We start from the raw sequence: 18,226 nt of genomic DNA on the forward strand, positions 1-18,226 counted from the left end.
TATTCCAGCACAGTTCCTTTCATTTTTAACAGGCAGAACTAGGGGTTTGTTTCCTCGTCTTCAAAGCCGTAACAAAACCCCTCTGCCCCAAAGCCAAATTACCAAACATGACTTGAATGCAAGTAAGGGAGAGCTGGCTTCCTGAGGGATCTGCATCCCCTTTGTGAAAAATGTTAATGATCTAAAATTACCGTGTCTTCTGAATCAAGAAGAAAACCTTTAATAGCAAGGTATGTCATAAAAAAAAAAAAAATCCGAGAGATTTTCAGGAGGAAATTTCAAAATCGCAGAGGTATTTTGTCAAAAAAAAAGCCTGCTTTGAATGAACTGCCAGCTCAGATTGAAAGTTACTTTCTAAATTAAAAAGTTGCAGAGAAAATTAGTTTCCAATTTTGCAGGTTTTAGATTCTTGCTTTGGGGATAATTACAATAATCCAGTAATTTTCTTTCCAAGACACTTTTAGAAAACCAGAACTCCACTTCTTCACTCCCCCCGTCTCCCTTCAGGAGTTTAAGAATAAAGTTAGCTTTAATGAGAAAAGAGGATGCACTTGACATCCTTGATTTAAAAAAAACCCACAGTAATGAATTTTATGGAGTTTCATAAAAATTATTATGGGCATGAGGATCTTTAAGCGCACTAGAACGCTTCTGTGCCAGTCTCACAAGAAACCCTGAAATGATGTGGCTGTACCCTGTGTAAGACAAAGCCATACTTGCACACAGCATCACATAAAACACTAAGTAACTGCACAAGGAGATGGAGTGTGGACTTACGCCTAAAAGACTGAGATGGCAAGGAGATCCAGGAGGTTGTGTTTTTATATCCTGGTAAGAGAGATGTTTGTTCAGCAGGAATTGCCTCTTCCTCTTTGATTCCTCCTGCTGTGGTTTGATTTTTCCCTCTTCCAGCTGAGGTTTGATTCTTCCTTCTCTGGCTTTAGGGAAGAAGACGGATAAGTAGCTGCCTGGTCTACTAGGAGATACCTAGAAAATGGAATGTCTCAGGTTAATTAAGAGATCAAAATAGTGCTGAGGGAGAGGAAAATGTGCCTCGATATGTCAAACTGTGCTGTTAGGCTCTTTGTCTCTCCCAACATCCAGCGCAGAATCTCTGTGTTGGACAGCAAACAAAAAAAAACCCCAAACAACCAGGCTTTTTAAGAACACGGGTCCTGCAAACCCACTTTGAGATGGGAATTCTGGCATCGTCGCCAGCAATATAGACGAAAACACATCGTGCCCAGTGACTGCTCTGCAGCTGATGCAGTGAATTTGCACAAATGGCAGCTGATGGGGAAAAGGCACCGTTGCCACCAGAGTTCAGCTAACAGTGCAGCTGCCAGTTCTCCAAAGAAAGGAATCCGGCTCCCTCCCCCAAAGCTGCATTGCTCCTATAATGCTGAGACAAAGAGGGGCAAAACCAGTAGCTAAAAATCTACTTAAGACATCAGACAGCAAAAAGGATCATCTCCACGGAACAGCTTTATTGTACCAAGAGCTCTATAGCCTCTTTTTTGACGAGAGCCATACTTTAAAGGCAATCTGTCCTGGATTATAAACTACGTAATATTTGAGGAGCCAAGAGCTGGCTATTTCACGTTAAGTGCTATTAATTGTTCTGGTTATCGTGTTGTGCAGTTTGACCTCACCTACCGATTTCCGCCCACTCCTGCTGCAAAAATATCCATCACTTTTTAAAGGGTTACACAAAGCTACAGGGAAAGGTTCTGGTTTGTGTTAGCTCGATTGCTATAGACTTTAATAAAGCACCCATCACAGCTGCCTAGCCACACTATAGATCAAACTCCTATAATTCTTTTCATGTCTCCAGAGGGGAAGGCTAAGCAAAATGTAAAATTTAACCTCCCGGGGCTTTATTTCTGGCTTGGAGAGAAGTCAGAGGCCAGGCGAGCTTCCACTTTTTCCTTGCTCCCTTAGAATCCACAGCAACAGAAGGAAGGAGGAAAAGCACGGACAACGAGATGGCTACACAAACCACACTCTTGGTCACCTAACAGCACACCAAGGGCAACACCAAATGATTTGCCCAGCAAGGACAAGTGTAAAGAAGCGGCCTTTGGAAATGCAACAAGTGGCCTTCGGAAATGTGATATTCCACAGGCTTTCTTTGGCACGTTTCTCACCAAACCTGTTGCGCACAGGGCAGTGAATTCCCCGGGTGACTCACACCAGCACACATGTCAGTGGGATGTGTAGCAAACCTGTCTTGCGTAGGAGCCTCCAAGATCTGCTTTCTCCTCTCCCGGTGGATGCGACAAGCTGGAGGCTCCTCTGCCTCCTACCACTCAGGCTGGAAAAGGTGAGGAGGAATGAAGAAAACCAGATTTCATTCCTGTTCCCCATCTCTTTCTGGATGTGTTATTCCCTGAATCAACAGGAGAAATCCTGGAGAAACAGAAAAGCCACAGAATGTATGTGATAAGAGATCCACCCTGGCATTGTTTTATACACCTACAACAGCAAATTAATTCCAGGAGGTTAGCTCATGTCTGCACAAATCCATTAATGGTACCGAACTGTAATTGCATCCTACCTCTGTCAGACAGATCGCAGAAAAGGAGCTGGGCACAACTCCTGTACGATGCAGACAGGACTCAGGCTTTGCTAGTACAGCCAGCTAGACTAAGAATTTCCTCATGTTTTCTTGACGTGAATTCAAGCACTACCGAATGTAAGGAAGCGTTCCGCTCTGAGATACCAGACGCTGCCCGTGCAATGCAGCCTTGTCGCCTTCAGTTCCACTCCAAAACATTTGAACGCCTGCCAGATGGCGAGCGGAGGAAATAACGTGCACTCACAAACACATACGTGGGCCTTCTCCTCTCATGGCATCAATCGGTGACACTGGAATCACAATACCCAACGATACAATGTGTTACACAGTTTTTAAAAACGAGTTCTGAAGTAGAAAGAACTCGAGCAAAATTACAATATTGAATTACCTCATTGTCAGATAAAAAAGGAAAACACAAGCTGTAAGCCTTAGAAGATAAACAAAATTCTGCCACTAAGACAAATAGAATTTTTAAGAGCAATTCACTTTGTTCTTCAAGGAGATTTTTCACCCTGGGTTTGCGCACACTTTTGAAAAAGAGCCTGACCTGAGCATTTTAAAATTTATTGAAAACATAACGAGTCAACCCAAAGCCATTACTTTTTGTTTGGCTCTTTCTTTCTCTGTATTAATTTCAATTCAATCAACGAGGCAGTTGCATAACTGTTGTTTATAATTGCTGTCACGTCAACCCTGAAAGTGATCACTGCAACACTGAAGTTATATAAAAGGGTTTGTTAGGATTTTTGTTATTTTTCTCATTTAAATTGTGGGAAGATGAAGTCCTACCCTGGTGAGATGTTTTGGTTTTCTGAGCTCTGTTGCCTGTAAATCCTGGGCTTTGGTGTCTTTTCTCCTCAGTTTTGTTTTACGCAGTGCAAGGGTCTGTTTATGCAGATAAATAAACTCTCCAAAACCAGTTCTGCGCACCCCATTAATACACAGGCTATAAAACACACTGTGCTGAGTCAGAGAAGCAACTGGCAAAAGTGAAGCTCACTAATGGGTAAGCTCTTAAGGAGTGATTTAACCACTCTTCTGCAAAAGCAGACTATTTAAATGCTGAAGCGGACAGGGATTGTGATTTTCCTCGCTCTTGCGAAGCCAGGGGACTGTTACCCTCCAGTGATACAGCATCAAACCCTGCGGGATCATTTCTCCTCTTGTGTTTGTGCGTCAAAATGTCCTTCACCTACACACACCATCCTGGAATTGAGTCACCTCCTCCACCAGCCCACAAACACATCACGCTTTCCTTGCTCCTCTCCCAACGCTTCTGGTGATTCCCCTTCGAGCTGTACTCACCTGGCAGATTTCTCCACTGCCTGCAAAGAATTCAGATGATCCATTTTACCTTTAGATTTCAGTCTTTCCAGAGGCACAAATGCCAGGGACATACTCACCACTATCTTGGGCCCAAGGTATTTTGAAAGCTATACTGCACTGCAGACATAAATGCTTTAAGCCAACAAATAATTAAGGACCATACTTTGTTTTGGCATAAATGAATACTGCCTATACTTATTCGATGCTACTTTATACTTAACAGCAATCTGTTTGTAGCTGACGTTGTTCTTTCTTAGAAACAGTCTGGAAAACATCAGTCTACAGAGAAAAAACTAAAGAGGAAAATACGCTGAAGTACCTCCCCAAAAAACCCCTGTCAAGACCACGAAATAGATCTCCTACTTTACAATTAATATCTTAGCCATAAGTCTTGCCTCCCTGTGGAGGAGATGCTTATTCAGAGATGAGCACGGGATTGCAGGAAACTGTGTTTCTCCTTTTCATTGCAAACTCAAGAGAGGTTTGTAAGGGCTAACAGAAAAGGGAAGCAAGGTTCTTGCTGCAGGTTTAAGCTAAAGACAGTAGTACCAGCCACTTCTACAAGGAAGCAGCAAGGAAAGAGTTGGTCAGTCGATGTTTTTGCATGTTCGTCGTTCAAAATTCCTTCTGAATGAGCACATACAGATTGCGTGTGTGCGCGCGTGCGTGTAAAGGGGAACAAGCAGTACTTTGTGAGAAAAAACTGTTATCTTCTAAATGATAGGACTATTACAAAACACAGGGCTGGGGCATCTCGCTTAATGCAGGCATACAGAAGACTGAGAATGAAGTTTAGCCAGATGCAGCGGATCTATTCTCAAAGATACTCCCACATAAAGCCAATTAGTGTATTTGAAATGGGGGGGTGGTATCTAAGAGTGATAGTGGCACAGCCACACAAATTAACACGCAGTCAAGCAAAGCACCTAGGTCATTAACTTCAAAATTTGGACAGAAGTTCAAATTTCAGCAGAGGTGAAGGTTCAAGCGAGAGACACAAATTGATGCCCCATGAGCTGCTCTCTCATCTTCACCGGAGACCTTGTGACTGACACGAAGGCACCTCGTGATCAAAGGCACCAACTCCAGCCTTCGGAATGATTTTCCAACACTGGGGGTTTCACTCTGGGTGTCTGTGGCCTATTTCTAAAGGATTTGCGAAAAGCAACTAAGAAAATCAGGCCTACTATCAGCAAGTGTAAATCTGCTATTCTAAGAGGGGATGTCTCCTCTGAAAAAAAGTGTTAACAGGTTCCAAAAACCAGAATGACTGCAAATCACGTGTGTCTGAGCTGTAAGCGAGGCTCTACCACATACACACTTACCCCTGCTCTGCTTGCTCACGGTCTCACAGCAAGCTCTGCTCTAAGAATGGTGACGACAGTTATGCTCGGGACTCTGGAGATGCAGCATGCACAAGCAGCTTGTGAAAAAGCGCTTTAGACATAATCCGAGCCAGGTTTCTCTTAGCAGCTTCATTTTCACCAGGATATCATACGTAGGAATGGTGCGGTAAGCCCTGGGAGAACTCTGTTCCCTGCTCTACTACATTCTCGGTAGCTATGAGTTCAATCTCAGCTGCTCTCCTCTGTGCAAGAGAAACAGTATTTCATTATTGTCAGGAATAAAACGCTTACATGCTCTAAGGAAGCTACAGGAAAAACCTCAATAGTGCTTTGTTAAGGACATCTAAAAGATGTTTCATACTAAAACACGTGGTCGTGCTTTGGAAAAATCTGCTCGAGTCACAAGTCTGAACCTCGCTATCCATCACAGGTGCCTATTGAGCAGCCTCGCCTTGGCTTTCTGATAGTATATGTTCATATAGAGTCAGAGAGGCTTTCGATTTGTAATGGTCTGCTAAGCATCACTGCACACTCCTAACTGCGTCTGTCCATCTTCAAAGCAGCAATATTCTTGCTTTTGCAGGAGACCAGCAGAGTCAAAGTCTTTACATCTTAAACTTTGTCTCCAAAGCCTCCACCAGATATAGTCCCTCTTCCAATTATGCTTTTGATAAAATACTTCTGTCCTTGCAGAAGGTCCTCAGGAAAACGAGAACTCAAGAATCTAGAAATTCTCAACCCTCCCCATCCAAGGTTCATTGTGGCCGCTTACTCTGCACCACGGAATACTTTTCCATTTTCGTTGTTGCTCCCATGTCAGAGGCTGAACACAAAAGTTTGACGGCTAACGTATTCATCGTGCCAGCCTGCTTGTTATTCATACAGGTTACTGCGCAGAGTTATAATCATTTCGGCCAAGCAGCTGCAAAATTTCCATTTGCCTACCTGTGCCCCAGCTACGTGTCGATCCGGCCAGCATTCCAGCTCAGACAGGTGGGTCTGTAGGAGGCAAATTAACTTAATTGCAAGGGCTGCCAGAAACAGCAGAGGTATATTTTAAGTCCCGTGACTTTCATGACTATTCTGAAGCTCACAGCTGCAATCGCGATGACTCTGTCTACTGTCCTTTTTAAACATCTTCTGCTTTGACTAATTTGATTAGGCTCATTCTTGGCTGGCTTTCCATCAATAAAACCCCGCTCAAAAGATGGCCCCACTGCTTTTGCAGAATACAGCCTAAAAGAGAACATTAACAAAAGGAAATGTAATATACAATGGAAAATTAAACAGCAATGTGTACTTTATTCTTAATACTCTTTACTCATGTAACTTGTCCAACCATTTATTAATGCTTATTTTGTTTTAAACTACCTTCCTCCCAATGACAGCTTCAACAAGAGTGAGTTCTCCTCATACTCAACTAGTTTGCAACTAATTATAAGCAAAAGTTGTAAGAGAAGGTAGTTCTAGCAACAGAGTTGCACCTTCTTACGCAAGGTCAAAGTGAGACTTTTGTACTATACGACAAACTCTGGCATAGTTAAATAACGACACAAAGCAAAGATATACTCCATAAAACATTAATATTTTAATGAAAAATCTTAGCTTCATGTTTCTATCCAAAGACACTCAAAACTAGTTTTTCTCCCCCCTTAATTTTGACCTATAATGGGACCAGTTTGGAGATTTTTTTTTGTATTTTAGAACATTTTTTTTTAAAGATTAAACAACCAGGCTAGCAAAAAGGTACCCAATACATACTTTTCTTATATCAAACAAGCTAGTATTTCAATACAATGTAACTATACAGAATATATACATTACACATATGATCACAAAGCAAACACTACAGGCTCAGAACAGATTTGAAAAAACATGATATTCACATTGATTACAATAACTCTAAAAATGATTGTAACGTTGAAACGGCACTTAGTTTACAAAAAAAGTCACAAAAATATATATAGCCACCAAGAACTATGGTTCCTGAAAAATACTAATAGCCAGATAGTATTATATAAAATGTGAAGTGTATTTAAACATCGTATACATTAAAAAACAAAACCAAAAACCAAAAAACAATTCTGTTAAGTCAATAAACATGCCAAGTAATCTAGCTGTGGCCAGCGTCAACAAGAGAAGCTGTACTGTGGATGAGATGACGACTGGATATACGGCTGGTGACCGGAGACTGGCACAGTTAAGGGGGTTTCACTGTTACTAAAATGCACAAAGAAGCCCAACAATAATTTAATTCACATTTTTGTAACTCCAGCTTACTCTTTTCCCTCTTGGGGGGTTTCACCGTGGGGCAGCACCTAGAGCGAAGGCACTGCAGGAACGGGGCAAAGAAGCTGTCCAAGAACTTGGTGTAGCCAGGGCTAGAAGTCAGAATATCGAACGCATGCATCTGCTAAACGAATGGTTAAACAAAAATCACTCCTCTGGGCACCACAGCAACCCTCAGGAAGACTGTAGGTACAGTTGCCACGCAGGCTGGCAGCACCAGAAAATGATTCGGCTTTTTTTTTTTTAATTTTAGTGCAACCAGATTTGAGACCTGCGGGCCACTGAATTACCGTGATAGCACACATTGAGTTAACAAAAACCCAGAGCAGTACGTACTGTTGCATTAAAAAAAATGAAATCACATTTGGTTTTTTTTTATGGTGCATTTCCTCAAATACTTTGAACCGACTCTATTTACTGGGGACCTCTGATGTGGCTGAGGCACCATCCGGCCTTGAACCCTCTTAGCTGTCATCGAGATGCTATGGAATTTATTATGCAGATGAGAACCCTCCAAAACTGGGTTTTCACCTCATAAGCAAAACTCGAACGTAATCGATCTGAACGAAAATTAGCTATTTTTCCGTATTCTGATGGTGTGGAAGTTGCAATGGATCTAGGAGCACCAGGTGCTCCTGCATCTGCATTTTCTCCATCCCTGCAGGGTGCGTGAAGCTCCCGTTCTATTTGCATATAAATGCTTCATGGTTGGTCTCGGAGAGAGACCAGCAATATTCTCAGTGCTCTTCCATCCTGGGGCTGGAGGGGAAAGCCAGCGACCAAGAAGCGACTGAAGCCCTCATATAAAAACGTTAAACCGTAGCTTAAAAACAATAAAATTTCATCCCGTAAGGGACATATAGGGATCATAGTCTTATAAAATATACTTTACTGCACTGGCAGCTATTACTTTTTAAAAAAGCTTAAATTCACACCTTTTAGACTCAAGATACACGTGAACCCAGAACCATTTTCGATAACCCAGTCTACTAATCTCTCAGTATGAGAGACACAACCGTAGTATCTGCGAGCCTGACAACCCAACTCAAACTGTATTAAGACAGACAAATCGTCAGGAACACACATTTTTTTTTTAACATGGTGTAAGAACAGTGACAAGCAGTTCTGACAGGGAGCTTTAATTTGCTGAATGCGTAAGCATCCCCACGGGTATCCAGGGGAGTTGTGCTATGCGCCTGCATCCAAAAAAACAAAACAAACCCTTAGAACTTGGCCAAATTTCCCACACAGGTAAAACATCATTTTCTTTTTCTTCCACTCTTTGTGGGGAAAGAGAAAGCCTCTGATTTTTTTTCCTCTCTCCCCAAATGCCACTTTAATTCAGGAAAACACCTATCCCTTCCTTTGCTATTGTTCCCATCTGACGTACTGCTCTAAACAATAGGCAAGGAGTAAAAACCCTGCACAGATTCTGAGAATGGGGGTCCCCGGCATATGGCAGAACCTTGCTAGTTCTGTGGTGGCGAAGGCACTCTGCTTGCAAAATAAATGGGTGAGGAAAGGATTTCCCAAAGATTGGTGCCACAGGGGAGAAGGTTATGCAAAAGCAAGGCATAAATCGCTTTGTGAATTAATTTGGAGATGACTCGTTCACAAAGAAAGTGCTGCAATGGGTCACACGTGGCAATTTGGAAGAAATTCTTAACAACTTGTAAGGGCCACGAAGATGCCGAAAGGAGTGGAGGATCTGCACAAACTGAAATACAAGAAATCCCATCTAAACACACTAAAACCTTCATTACAGGAGGGTGGTCACACACTGGAACAGGTTTCCCAGTGCACTTGGGGAGTCTCCACCTTGGTAGATATTCAAGACCTGACTGAACTGAGCGAGCTGTTCTGGCTGAGTCCGCTTTAAGCACGGGGGTTGAACTAGATCACCTGCAAACGTCCCTTCCAATCTCGGCTCTGCTGTGATTCTGTGATCCTTGTCAAGCAGGAATACAAATGCATACTAAATAATCGGGGTTTGCGAGGAAAGAAATAAGGAAAAAAGCAAAAAGAAAAAATTAAAAAGAAAAAAAATAAATAAAAAAAATAATAAATTTAAAAAGGAAAATGCAGTCCAGAGTTCAGAACCCTCTGATAACGTACTGAAAGAAATTTATGCATTAGGTTTAATTGCAAGTGTAGTTTAAGGCAAGTTTCTTCTAACTTAGATATCTATCTCCCTCAATTTGGAATCTTAGTGTATTGGCAATAGAGATTGTTTTAAGATGTCCTATGATTTTACGTCTCTGCTGTGAAGAACACCAGCATTTTGAAGAACTGAACACTTCCACCAAGTTAGAATTTGTATTTAATCTGTGTTCACCTCTATGGAGTTAAGTGATATTAACAAACAATTACAAACAGGAAAATTAACAAGTAAACTCAACTCTAAACCAAACAAACACATAAAATCCTCTAAGAACTCTACTGTTCCTGCAGTTGAATCAGTCTGAAAAGTGAGAACTAAATTAAGATGTTACACTGAGATTACAGGGTTGAAAGGATAATGTGTATCGCGGCACAGTGAACAATGAAACTCTTGTACCAAGGTGTTAACAGTTAATGATACTCATTTCTTTTCAAGAAAGAACAGATTAGAGCTACAAAGTCTTTCTAACTTTTGTTTTCCCCTTCGCTTTGGTATTTAGAAAGCAGTTTGCCTTCTGACACAAAATTTTAAGTCTTAAAAATCCAACATCCAGATATGTCTATTCTGTATTTGCACATCTCCTCACCAATAAACTGATTAGCAAAATATCTAATGGGTGAAAATTACCAGATTCTAAGAGATTATGTCCATCTACACCTGAGCACCTTTGTTTAATACATCTGTACAGTCTGGGAATGTGTTTCTTTGTGAAGGGCTTTTTACTACATCAATCACAAAGGATCCTCATATACCTGCAAAGTGGAGTAATGCTTATCAGAAAATAAGGAAGATTAGGTATTTGAGTTCAGTGTCACAGCCCTATAATTCAGGATAAGACTGCAAAAGGCATTGTCTTGTCTCACTGGCTTCTCAGCTACAGAAATCAGAGTGGAAGAGAACTGGTCGTTAAATTCAGCCCGTCGACAGACACTGGACTAATTCCCAGTACAGTATCCCCAAAAAAAGAATTTCTCCTTCAAGCCCTTTTAAGACAGACAAGACTGGATTGTAGCAGAGAACTTCTTTGCAGCATGTTTCTAAAACACCCTTTGGATCTGGTGGAGAAACTTCATTCCGGTAACTTGGAAAGGACTTAAATCCCAACTGTTTTCACTCTATTTAACTAAAAAGTGTGGGTTTTACCTAAAACACAGCAGAGAAAAATTGTTGAAGTCACTGAAACCCTTTAAGCTCTTTTCAAAGGCCAATAAACTCTTTTCCTTACAAAAGCTGGCTATTACTAGAAACAACTCGGACCTAGCGAGTATCGGAGCTGCCTAAACTAACTGAATACAAATTGATCTTGCAATATAAGACGACTTTTGTGTCTTCTGTTTCTCTGGGAGCAACCTTTCTCTATTGGTTTTATTTCCTCCTCGTGTTCGTGTAAAACGAAACCGGACAGAAAACAACAATTTAAAAAAGGAAAAACCAAGATTCAAAACTAAGGGAGTGGATGATGCCTCTGGAATACTAAGATCAATACCCACTCGTTCTGCACATCATCTGCAGGCGATAGGCGTTTGGCATCAAACACTGAGTTAACTTCAGGAGCAATAAGAAAAATCACAAAGCTCCTAATGTATTTCCTAATTTAGGTTTCAAAGCAGTGCCGTAGCCCAAACAGCCTCGACAAAACAAGACTCGCTGCTCTGAAAATCCCACACCCTACATTTACAGCTTTTTCTAAATATGGAAAAATGAAATTGCAAATCTTTCAATTTATTGCTTACTTGAGCTGTGTATGTAGCTGGAGTAATGGCCTTTAATAAACCGAGTTGGCAAGGATTTAAAATGTTTTGAAACGGGAATAATTCATCATTGCTATATAGGCTTTTTGTAAACAACCCCCTGTTGGGTTAGAAAGTTGGCCTCTAAAGAGAATAAATTGCTTGTTTTGTCCAAAACAGACTAATAAAAATCTCAGAGACTATACATGCATATGTATAAACAGAAAAAATGTGCAATAATGCACAAAAGAGCTCATTTTTCCCCATCTGTAAACTCCTTCTAGCTAGCTTTTGGAGATTAGCAAAAATACAGTATATGTGATAGGGGGAAGTGACCAGAACTGCAAGCAACCTGGCCATGATTTAAGAATTTCAGCTTGGGAAAACCTTCATTTTCAGACGTGTTTCCTGTTCTACAGCAAGATACAGTCATGAGATATTTGTCAGGCTTGCACGGATATACACTTTTCTACCATCCTCAATTCATTATGCACTATCAGACTTTTCCTGACCGCAGCGTTTCCACGCCTAACCTTGGATGGGCAAATCAGGCTATTGACCAAGCAGTTTCTAAAAGGACTGGAATAGAAGAAGTAGGAATACCTGGTGTGGTATCACTTGGGTTTGTCAAAACGGACCCATCTGAGATGAAAAGGGACGATGTGTTTTTAAAAAGCGTGTGGCTGTTAGTTTCCAAAACGCTTACCGTTTCCAAGAAAAGGGTTACAGTAAGCGCTCTGAAAAAACAGCAGGCACTGAGATAGGAAGTGTCATTTTTTTACGCAGAAGATTAAAGCATCCACTCAAGACTAGTCAAAACTGCTCGACAATGATTTCCAATGCATCCTTTTGTTTGTCATTTTAAAAAGGTTTCCTCTGACTTCTTTCCCTTAACCAGAGGGCTTGCAGAAGCAAGAGAAACTTAATGAGCTGCTCTAACTGAGGAAGAAGAAATAGTTAAAGTGATCTGAATCAGTTGTTCTTCTTTACAAGTGTATCACAGCTTCCATGATGTTCTGACAGGTTCTTTTTGTGCATTCAGTCTTAAATATTTTCACAGAAGTGATCATTCAGTCATGAAAAATAATGTAACATCTGTTGCAGTTTTCCGTTTAAAGCGTAGCTTACAAAGTAAAAAGGGAAAATCTCCCCACTTTTGTTTTAAAAAATTAAATTAAAATGTACAGGACCAAACACAGGCACTTTCCAAAGAACAAAAATGAAACCAAACCATGAATTATTCAATAGTAATCGATGACAGCTCCGGTTTCGGAGGGTCACCTGCGGCTGCCTCAGCAGTGGCGTTAGTCTTTGGCTGCTCTGGCACATCTTCTTCCTTCTCTGCCAACCCACCCAGAGACCCCAAGGGGAAAGTGCTTTCACAATTCTGAGTTGACGACACCTGTGAAATGACAGGCATTTGGACAGAAGAGTTGCTTTCAAAGCCATGCTCCCCTAGCTCATACTGCCCGAGGGTCTCTTCTTGTTCCTGGTTTAAGTAGTCCGGTACTAGGAAGTCACTAGAAGAGGGGCAAAGGACAGAAGAGAAATGTCATTTCTCACACAAACATCAGCGATATCAGTTGCATCACACAAGCTGCACACACTGCATTGCACAGAGAACAAAGATATTCATTTCACATTGCTCTAAGATCATCGCGGTGACACACTTCACTAAGCACTATAACCTGGTCCTCATTTAAACACGCAGACCATTTATTCAAAGGCATCTATTTTGCATTGTTGTGCACCCATATTTCCTACACAGCAACTTCTTACTATTTAGATTGTATCACCTTGACGAGAATGAAAGTTAATGTCTGGAACGTCGTATGGCACTGAAAACCTCATTGAAAAAAAAGGGAGCACACAACCTTTAAAAATAGAAACAAAAATGGGTTCAGCGCTGGCACAGATGCAGGCAGCACTCCTCAGAGTGGACGGGCTGTGAACAGAAGCGTGAGGCAAGGAAGCAAAGGTTCTGCTGAAAGCACAAGGGAAAAAAGCCAAGTGCAGCAGCATTTTGTGATGTAGACACGTATCACACCACCGGGAGAAGAACAGAATTGCATTTCCTTCCCATTTCAGGCCTTTCTGGACAGCACTACTTTAACTTACTCTTACCAAGCGTATCCCAAGAAAATCTACCAAGAGTATTTTCAGAGCACGAGCACATAGGCAAAATAAAATCTCTTTGCAAATTTTCAGCACCAGACACGTTTGTACTTGAGGCAAATACATGCATTATACTTGTAATCCATTTAAAAGCAGCCATTTTCTTCCATTACAGCAGCATTCACTGTTTCAAACCCAAATTCACTATCAACTATGCTAAATCTAGTGTTTGCAAATTCAAAATACAGGAAGGCCTATAGACAACTAAAGTCACATATTTTAATCTGATTTTAATTTGATGACAACAATAAAGTGCTTACCAGTCACAGCATCATCCCTTAGAGTTTTTGCTCTAGTTTTGGCACAAGTGCTAAGAACAAGAACTGCGTAAACCCACAGTTATGAAGCACTTATACTTTTAAACTATATTCTGTTGGAAAGACAGTGATTGGCTTTCCTGGTTTGTTTTGCAATTTTTTCAACCTACATCATTCTGACATAACCAAATAGAACAAAATGCTGAAATGTTTTGCAGGAGAAAAAGCATAATGTCTAGAAATCACAACGGATGGTTTGCAGAGGCCGTAACATTTACAATACATTTCTTTTCCATTTCTGAAGAGAGGTGACTTATACGCACCAAGCTGCACCCTCTCTATAGATTTAAGAGCTGTGAGATCTATCTTCCTCTAATTTACCTATCTCAAATTCCATCGGTTACAAACATTCATTTCAATAGGAGAATACAGTGTTGGTCTGATGCCTCAGAACACTTTAAATAGTCCTCAGCGAAGCACATTTGTGAGATATGCCAAGTCTTTTCTGTCCTGATAAACAAGAAATGTCCAACTGGCCCTTACTATTTCAAACCCTGTCAGTCTCAGCATTTAGTAATATGTTACCTAGAAAATGAAAAAAGAGAAGGTATGGAGTCATGCAATCCTTCTGCAATATCCACCATCAAGCAAGTACTTAAAATGAAGTAATAAGTCTAATTGTTATGTAAGTGAACAGGCTATGTACGAGATTTTGAATAGCAATCATTTACAGAACTCCACAGATAGTATTGTATAGAATGCTATGGTTTAACACCATTAGCCTGACCGCAGATACTACTGAAAAGAGAAATTAAGTAGCCCAGAAGCAGCTTGTGCATCTCACTCGATTCTTCAGTGCCCTCTTACATAGCTTTTATGCTGTAAGACAGATTAGATAGAACAGACAGTGGCGCAAGAATGAATTTGACTGGAATTAGCTGGCAACCTGATGAGAGGCACAGCAGGCTGCCCTGAAAGCAGGAAAAGATGATTTAGGGAAAAAAAAAAAAAAAAGGAAAAAAAAAGAAAAAAGGAAATTTTTTTTTTTTTTTTTTTAAAAAAAGGCAAGTTTCCCTGTTAGGTTTTTGCTGTGCACCTCACCTGCTCTGGAAGTAGTTTGCTAGCTCTGACGCTTCATGGTTCAAGCTCCTCAGGTGAACGATTAAATTTCCAGAGTTGGTGAACATGGCGCCACATGTTTTGCACTCGTAAATCCGAGGCTTGCGGATAATATGCCGGGAAACCCGCATGTGGTGTTTATATTCCCCGAAGGAAGTGAAAGTGGCACTACATATCTGGCAGCGGAAACAGCGTTTACCTTCGTGCTTCAGGCGATGCATCTTTAGCGAGTAAGCTCGGGTGAACTTTTTCCCACAGCGGTCACACTGAAATGGTTTAATGCCTGCGGAAGAGAGAGCAAAAAAAAAAACCCACGTTCACCTTTTGTAATGAGAGGTCACTGGCAAAACCCTTCCAGATTTCTAACAGCGAGGGGACAGCAACCGTGGGCAGTCACAGCAAGGCGCTGGTTTAGGAAGAAATACTCTGGTTAGTTTTAGAATGGCAGAAGCAATTAGAACAGAACTACACTTTCTCAGAACCAACTGCCAATAAATATCATAATAACGTGACCTGTCCTTAACACTTACATGTCTTCTTCCCAGCAGTTTAAAATGAACATAAGCCTCTATGGATTATACTACGGTTATGATCCTGAGCCACAGCCAAAAAGCATCCGATGCAGCAGTCACCTCAAACCATCTTTGAACTCCTTTGATCTTGGGAGATTCTTGTGCCAGACTGGTTCCCAACAATGCAATTATCAGACTACCCTTAATTGCAATGTCTTTTTCTGGCTGCCTTTGGCCTTGGAGAAGTGTTCTGGCAGGGGCACTGCACGCACAAGGACGCCCCTGTAATGCAGCAGGAATGGTGATAAAAGGGTGAAGTTAACGGCCTTTATATTGCGTGGGAACCTTTCTATACCAGAATTTTCAGCAACTTTGCATGACAGACAGCTCTCTAAGACAGTTTAGGTTCATGCCTCTCATTTTTTTCTTGTATTAATTTAGGAATTCGGTTACTTGTTCACTTTTCATTTATTACAGGCACTAATAAAGCCCTAAAACGTAAGAGCTCTGCAACATGCTGTAGTGGCTGAGAGTATGTAATCACACCCAAACAGAACTACTGCAGCATAAAAGACTGAATCACCAAAAAGTGAGGATTTAATAAAAAGCCTGAGCTCCAGAAAGTGTAGAAATCCAAACATGAGGCTAAGAATCTGGAATATGGAGCTCTATTCATAACAGGGCTGTCAAGGAATAAAAAAGGTTTTTTCTAAAGGCTGAATGTGCATCAGTCCAGGCTGTTAATTCCACCAGCCTTTCACTCTGCTTTCCTTATGTTCAAAGCGGGATCTGAACTTTTAATTGGGGCTTTTATACAGAGAAAGCTGTAGTTAAGGTTACACCGAAACTCCTCGTTAAGCATGTGAAAACAAGTTAATATACTAGAGTATTGTCTTGCAGAGCTAAAACTTTTCATGCTTTTCCTACTGTCCAAGGGCATCTATTTCCTCTGATAGCTTGAGGAAAATCTCTTCAGCCATTTTGCTTGTGTGAAAACACTTTCAACATTTACAAGTTGTGAGAGCTTCGTTTGCATGCTAATTACTCTAAAACAGCCACTCGAATCTCTCCCAACTTTGCCCAGGGGTTGCCAGTCGACAGGCTGGCCAGAGATGCTTTGCTGAAGTCTGTCTGCCAGTTAAGACTTTAGGAGCTGGCTTGGGATAATCTTACACTCAATATGCCCACAAAGTTTGCTTTTTTAAGTATTAAATACAGATTATTACGTCATATGGTCATTTTTGCTTGAAGGGGTTTGACAACTAATAGCTGACAGTGAAAAAAATGACACTTTGACAACTGTGGTTGCTCTGCCCGGAAACGGTACAGCATCTACGTGCAGGTAAGAGTCAAGCTCAAACCAGGAGATGCTAAGCCATGAGGCTTAGTGCTCAAGTGTAATAACCCTTTAATATCCCCTTCATTCATTAAAATATCAATCCTATTGCCAGATAATGCTGACAAATCTTGAAAAACACTGACAGCAAAGACATTAGGAGTTCATACTAAAGTTACAGATCAAAATGAATGCAACGATTTGGAGATCATGACTCAGAGGAGGCATTCAACAAACCTTTTGCTACCTGTACTATGTATAGTAGCTAAACCGATTATCAAACCAATTCAGTTGTCCTGCAATCCCTCCAAAAATTCTGAGATCCAAAGCCATACAACATTCTTCAACGCAAGGACATAAGATCGATAATATTCTCTTATGGCTGCAAGTCTCCTCTAAAACACAGCAGACAATTACATGTAAGAGGAAAAATTTCAATCCACAATAATCCATAATAAAAAAGCCAAGTATACTTTATTTCATCTCAAGTCTTTATCATGTAAATGGCTTACTCTGATGAGTTTCAGGCAATTAGAATTTTTTCAGTCCACACAAATGCTAATCATCTGCGAGCAGAGCTATCAGTCAGATTTGATGTATCAAAACAAGCATTCGATGAGACATACCTCTACCTAATCTTTCTGAAATAATTCTGAAGCACTTGGCAGGCGATGAAAAAAGAATCACATTACTATATTTGCTGCACGGTGAGCAAAACCTCTGTGAGTCTATAAATGAGTTTCTTACCTGAGTGGATGAGCATGTGTTGTTTTAAGTTCTGAATGCGAGTGAAGCGGACCCCGCAGGTTGGGCACTGAAAAGGTCTGTCAGGACCGTTGGGGCTGGGTCTCTCTGTGCTGCTGGTGGAAGGAGCAATGTAGAGTTGGTAGGGGTACTGAACGTTCTCCAAACTACAAAGAAAAAATTCACTGATTTACAAGCCAGCTAGAGGAAAAAAATAATTAAGAAGTATCGCCCATGGAAATCTGAACCTGGGATACATTTGTACGAGAAGAAAAAAGAGTGGCCTTTCGCACTTCTGGTGAGATCTGTATTTATGCTGGAAATCTCTGGCTCTACAGCAATGTGTCTGACCTGCATCTGAACAAAACCTCCAGCTTCTGCTTCTTTGGGTAACAGGTCTGAGCACCAGCTGCAAACTGAACTTTATTGTCCAGGCATGGGCATTTTCTCAAGCGTATCGATGATTTACAATCTGCAAATGGTCCCCAAGGGAGAATTTAAAGAACTGAGCAAATTAGAAAGCCAAGGAGTATTTTGCAGCTTCAATGATATTTACAAATGAAATTACAGCTGATTCATTTTCATTTCAATCCAAGTTCAATGAGCAAACATTAGTATCTACAATTATATATTTCTAAGTTTAAAATATTAAC

The 18,226-nt window shown here is 40.9% G+C and overlaps 1 protein-coding gene across 3 annotated transcripts in view; it reads right to left on the reverse strand.

The window, feature by feature from the left end:
- Window positions 1-6,826: 6,826 nt before the first annotated feature.
- The window catches only part of ZBTB44 (zinc finger and BTB domain containing 44), a 36,456-nt gene continuing 25,056 nt past the window's right edge, over window positions 6,827-18,226 (reverse strand). The window contains exons 4-6 of one of the 3 annotated variants that reach the window (XM_065652113.1): window positions 17,577-17,689; window positions 14,964-15,264; window positions 6,827-12,950 (exon numbers count right to left, since the gene is read on the reverse strand). In XM_065652113.1, coding sequence (XP_065508185.1) covers window positions 12,668-12,950; window positions 14,964-15,264; window positions 17,577-17,689 — 697 coding nt within the window. In that variant the 3' untranslated portion in view covers window positions 6,827-12,667. Of the gene's footprint in view, window positions 12,951-14,963; window positions 15,265-17,576; window positions 17,741-18,226 lie in introns of all 3 variants that reach the window. The other 2 variants (XM_065652112.1, XM_065652114.1) reach the window with 2 other exon arrangements.

Source organism: Caloenas nicobarica, chromosome 26, assembly GCF_036013445.1.
Source record: "Caloenas nicobarica isolate bCalNic1 chromosome 26, bCalNic1.hap1, whole genome shotgun sequence".
Classification (NCBI taxonomy): domain Eukaryota; kingdom Metazoa; phylum Chordata; class Aves; order Columbiformes; family Columbidae; genus Caloenas; species Caloenas nicobarica.